The sequence below is a fragment of the Eurypyga helias genome, unplaced genomic scaffold, assembly GCF_000690775.1.
Source record: "Eurypyga helias isolate BGI_N326 unplaced genomic scaffold, ASM69077v1 scaffold23133, whole genome shotgun sequence".
Classification (NCBI taxonomy): domain Eukaryota; kingdom Metazoa; phylum Chordata; class Aves; order Eurypygiformes; family Eurypygidae; genus Eurypyga; species Eurypyga helias.
The window spans coordinates 4999-10079 of record NW_010242168.1 but is presented as its reverse complement, the minus strand read 5'-3'; the positions used below and the strand labels follow the sequence as shown (position 1 = coordinate 10079).

The window sequence follows — 5081 nt, the reverse complement described above, 5'->3', positions numbered from 1 at the left end:
TACCAGCGCCTTGAAGCAAAGGGTGAAGAACCAGCTGGGATTTTCAGGAACAGTGCATTTGGAGCTCAGCACTACTGCTGCTGCCAACCGCTGGCTGCCCGGTACAAGGCTGCCTCTTCCGCAAATTTCAGTACCCGGTTCTTAGAGTCCATTTACGTTAAAGCAAAACACAGGCCACTATGATGCTTCTTACGAATATTTTAATGAAAACAGAGGACCAGATGTTCAGATTCAGTCAAGAAACCAATGCTGAAATGACAACCCCAATCCTAGCTCTCCAGTTTTTAATTTTTTAAAAACAGTATTCATGAGATGCCTTCCCATTCTAGGACACCAGGAACTACTAATTGTGCAGTTTGTCTACCTGTTGCTTTAAATCTTATTTTTGCATTGGCTTCACTTTTTACAGAAAGAATACATAACCCAAGAATTACAATAAAAAAGCAACATATTAAATAAAGATTGAGATCTTTGAGTTCACAGTAAAATGATGTGATACAACTTTCTTTTGCAGGACTGAAACAAGAGAGTAGGTAAAATTCTTCAAAGTGCCCCGGCTACTTTGGCACCTATATGTCATTCACAGAAAAAAATTAAAGCACTTACACAAACAGGATTAAGTCTCCTACACAAAACACAATGACTTTGAGAATTTTAACCAGTTACGCATTAGTGTAAGAGAAGCACAATTCCCTTAAGTGATTTTGAATTCATTACTAGTGCAGAGATTCAAAATTACATAGCAAGTCAGTGTCAGAGTAATGTAGTGATCTAATGCTATCCTTACAAAACAAAACAAAAAGCCCAACCCCAAACCCCCAAAATAATACTTGGATCTGCCTACATTCGTAATTAGTAACAATAACTAATAATTGCTACATTGAAGAATCATACTTGTCACTTGTAAAACTCATTGCACTGTAAAAAGCCTGCTCTGGAAATGGTTTATTCCCCGTACTGTATCTCTGCTCTTAGCTCTTTGGAGAGGTAATTTACCAGCACTGCTATCAACTTCTGCTGGAGACCAGCATTCCCCATGACAAGAGCAGTCAGCTGAGCAACATCAGTCCAGTCTAAGCGCCTGAGAATAACAACGGCTTCATCATACAGCTTCTGCTGCTCAGCAGGAGGCAACTCCAATAAAATCTGAGGGACCGGCCTGAACTGTCCGGTAGTCATCCAGGCACCAAGCAATCCACCAAATGCTCCTCCTAGAAAAGAGAGTGAGCTGTTACTCTTCACCAGTTAATGCTGAAACCTGGAATTCTATCCACAATGCTCCCACCTTTGTTAGAAATCAGCGCAGAGCTGTGTATGTGCCTACTTTAACGAGGTTTACACGCCACGTTCAAAGCACCGAGAAGGATTTTAAAAGCTTTTTACATCCACAGCAACCACAAAGTCTTAACACAATCAAAGCTAATAGCTTCAAGCTAGAAATCAGAAACAAGTAACACTCCTGGTCTGTTTAGGATAAGCTCTACTACTGAGTGAAACCATGCCCAGGGTAAAACCTGACCAACAACTCCTTACTGGCGTACCAACACCATCTCTTACGAGACATTCCCAGGACATCAAGCTTTCTGCTGCACACTGCAGCCTCCTACTGCCATGAAGTCCACCCCCAGAAGGTGCTCAGAGAGACCAAACCCATCAGCTTCTGGCATTAGACACATCCACGCTTTCATCTACCAAATCAACACCCCGGACAGCCAAGAAACGCTCTGCTAAGTGGAGCGGTTCCAGGTCATGAAGACACCAGCCTTACGCTCCTACACGGGTGCTCTCGTGCCCAGAGTTACCAGTCTAAGGTCAAACAGAGTGCTTTCCAAGAGGAATTCACACAGCTGACGCTGCTGCCCGGAGACACAGACATCCTGGTGGGAGGAAGGAGAACCCTCCCAGTGGAGGGTGTCAGAAGCGACCCTGCCTCCACAATTCCCCCCCAGTGGCTGCTCCCAAAGAGTCATTTATGCACTCACACGGATGCAGTTTTCCATTAGACAAAAATTCCTTAATTTGCACATTTTACTCAGTTGGCAAATTTCCCATGATGCTACAGAAATACTTGAAAGCCTATGATGGCTGAATTGGTCTTCAAGGAACTTTTATGCGAACATCAATATCTGATTTAGGGGCACTTAATGCAAAAGCCACTGGAAGTATTGACGTCTAAGCTCCTCGTCTATCGAGACAAGATTTGTTACGTGATCACACGCTTTGCCCCAGGCAACACACCCACAATCCATTCTTGTCAGAGCAAGCCGTCCTTAGAAAGCACGATACGCTGGAAGTTTCTCCAGGTACGACTAGAGAGGGAAGGTAATTCATCCTCTAACGCCGGGGGAAGGCAGTAGCAAGGACAATCCCTGTTACCCAGTCCCACACCTACCCAGGCTGTCGGTGTAAGTGAAAGTGCACTTGACTGCAAGTGTCCCTGTAACGGTCCTAAAACCCACCAAAGACCCAGGGTGGTTTACCTTTGGAATTTTAAAAGTTAAATGAGGGTCTTTGGATTTCGTGGCACTGTAATCGGGGATCTCCTTTTGCTACACTTAGTATATCCACTTATGAGTGTATGCTTCTGGTGTACAGCAATAACTGCACTTGTTCCAGCGCCTCCCTCAGCGGTTGAAGAAGACTGAGCCTGACTGAGAGACGTTATGAAAGCTTAAACAAACACTTCAACAAAATGAGCAACACATCCAATAGCGACTTCGGTGTTTCTCACCATCTTGTTCCAGAATGAGGCCACTTACACTTTTGATTTACAGCTTACAAATTTCTTACAACAGCTTAATTTAACTTCTTTGTTCCTGATAACTTTGGTCATACATTTGTCAATATATTATTTTTGGCTATTAATTAAGCTCTGTACTTGTAACAGGCCACTGCTTCCTTTTGCATTTTCTGTTCTCACTCCTCACATATTATTTGATTATTTTTTGTAACTCAACCTTGCTAATCCTCATGCAGGCATGCTGCAATTCACTCCACTATCCAGTAAACCCATGGAATTCCCAGAACTGCTCGCTGGAGTAAGGGGCAGTTAAGGACCAACGCCCACATGACTTCAGTGACAAGGCAGCTTTCAAACTCCACAACTCTCAATTCAAGCGATACAAAGCCAAGACTTCTATTAGACTCTGGCCTTCCAGAAATTACTCCTGTCAATTTCCATACAAGGCAAAAAAAGCGAAGTAATAGAGAATAATGAATGCCAGAGGAAAAAACCAAGTTCACCAAGAAGTGGATAGCAGGAACTTTTAAAATACAGAAACAACCATCATTTTAACAAGATCATTAGGAAGATGATCCTGTCCCTTGGTGAGGCTGACTAAGAACACTTACTCACCCTCGTTCAACACCCCAACTTTCTTCCTTCTGTGCCACCAGGTACCAACACCCCCCCAACTGCCTCCATCGTCTCTTGTGCTCCAGTGCCCCTGCCTCACCCTCTCCTCTCCGCTCCCCCACCACGGCGCTGGAGCAGAGCCCACGCTGAGGAGCTCAGGGGATGGCAGTGTTCTCTCTGGTTTGTCCCACACCTGGGACACTGGCGTACCTCAGCAGACGGGAACCACAGCTCTACCCACTGAACGCAAACAGTCGGTTAACAGCTTGTTCCAAGGGTTTCAAAGGCGCCACTGTCTCAGCCTCAGACCTCTGAGCAGCTTCGCGTTCGCAGCGCAGGAGTCGGTCACCCAAGAAGGAGACACCGACACACGCCTGCCTGATGCACACCTCGTGTCTAAACAGCTGACACAGAGAATGTCATCTCCTTAAAGCCCAGATACATGAAATGTCAGAGCTACACACCCCTTCAAACCATGCCTACTAGACAGATTTCCTAGTTTCTTCACTCAGGGAGTTAACCGCACTTCTTGTTCCTAAAACAAAACACACTTACCTATGGCGATTCCAGGGGGACCCCCCATGAGACCCCCAATAAAAGCTGTTGCACCTGCCAGCAGTGCTCCTCGACCAGAGTGTTTGACAGCAGCTTTCATCCCCTTCTCCTGAGAGAGATGGCAGAAGAGTTGCATCACATCATCAACACTGATGGGCATCTTGGCGAGTTAAGATCCTGGAAAAGACAAAGTTACTGCAAGAGGGACTAAATCTTGCTGCTCAATGAGCTGTAGGCACAACCAGAGTTCAGGAGTCTGTGAGACTAAAAGGAGAGGGCACGGTCAGTAAAGGAAAAAATTGCTTTCTCTTTCATTTCTGGGTATGTGAAACCTATTTGCAAACACCTACAGGTTAATAAAATTGCAAATGAAAGCAAAGAGTAGACGAGAAAAATCTGGTTTTATGACAAATTCAGAAGACCAAACAATACAAGCACCAGCAATAGGAGATGTAAGAAAGTTTCGACCTAATTCTACAGTACATTGCCTCTGCCTTGAGCAATTGCCACGTGCGTTCGGCACTGCGCACAGCTCCAGGAAAAAGACGAAGCAAAGCCTCACTCTACCACACCTAGCAGATGATCACTGACCAACCCGTCCGGTATTACTCCTTGTCCTAATTCTTGCACAAATCAGTTGTTTGTTTTCATGTTATCACTTCTTCTCTCTGTTTTCTTACCCACTTAAACACTTCCACGCTGATTTCTGAAGGCAAGCAAGGAGAGCCTGAGGAAAAGAACAGATTTCTGGAAGAATCAGAGGAGAGACCTGGGACTGGGAATAATTGGGGAGCTCTGTAGCCACGGCATCGGAAATTTAGGGGCGTATGTGTACAGTGGTCGAGGACTCGGAGCAGACGTGTGAGGCGACTCTCGTGTACAAGCAGGCAGAGAGACTGGACCTCGGCCCCGTTACACACAGTGACAAGTCCCCAGCACGGGGCACATACCGCCTCCAAAAACCATCCCTTGAATCAACCTTTTCAGAAATGGTTACTATGCCCTAACTTTTCCAGGCACCCATCCTGCAATCTCAGAGAGATACTTGCAAAAATGCTAACTCCTCAAAAGAACAACTGAATTCAAACACAGCTCTGCTTGAGTACAGTGTTACACAATGCCAAGCACTGAAAAATCCATCTCAGGCTTTGGGTTTGGCAAAGCAAGTGGA

The 5081-nt window shown here is 45.2% G+C and overlaps 1 protein-coding gene across 1 annotated transcript; it reads right to left on the bottom strand.

Moving 5' to 3' along the window:
• Positions 1 to 945: 945 nt before the first annotated feature.
• On the bottom strand, positions 946 to 4070 carry LOC104507653 (chromosome unknown open reading frame, human C19orf12). The gene is made up of 2 exons (XM_010149001.1): positions 3911 to 4070; positions 946 to 1211 (listed from the first exon to the last, which is right to left on the bottom strand). Exons 1-2 carry the CDS (start codon positions 4068 to 4070, stop codon positions 946 to 948), a joined length of 426 nt encoding a protein of 141 aa, XP_010147303.1.
• Between the last annotated feature and the right edge of the window lie 1011 nt (positions 4071 to 5081).

What these genes read in the sequence shown, in the direction of transcription:
- LOC104507653 (XM_010149001.1), bottom strand. Translation starts at nt 4,070, where the DNA reads ATGCCCATCAGTGTTGATGATGTGATGCAACTCTTCTGCCATCTCTCT. An exon ending in TCCCCCTGGAATCGCCATAG is followed by an intron (nt 1,212 to 3,910) that starts GTAAGTGTGTTT and finishes TCTCTTTTCTAG; the next exon opens with GAGGAGCATTTGGTGGATTG.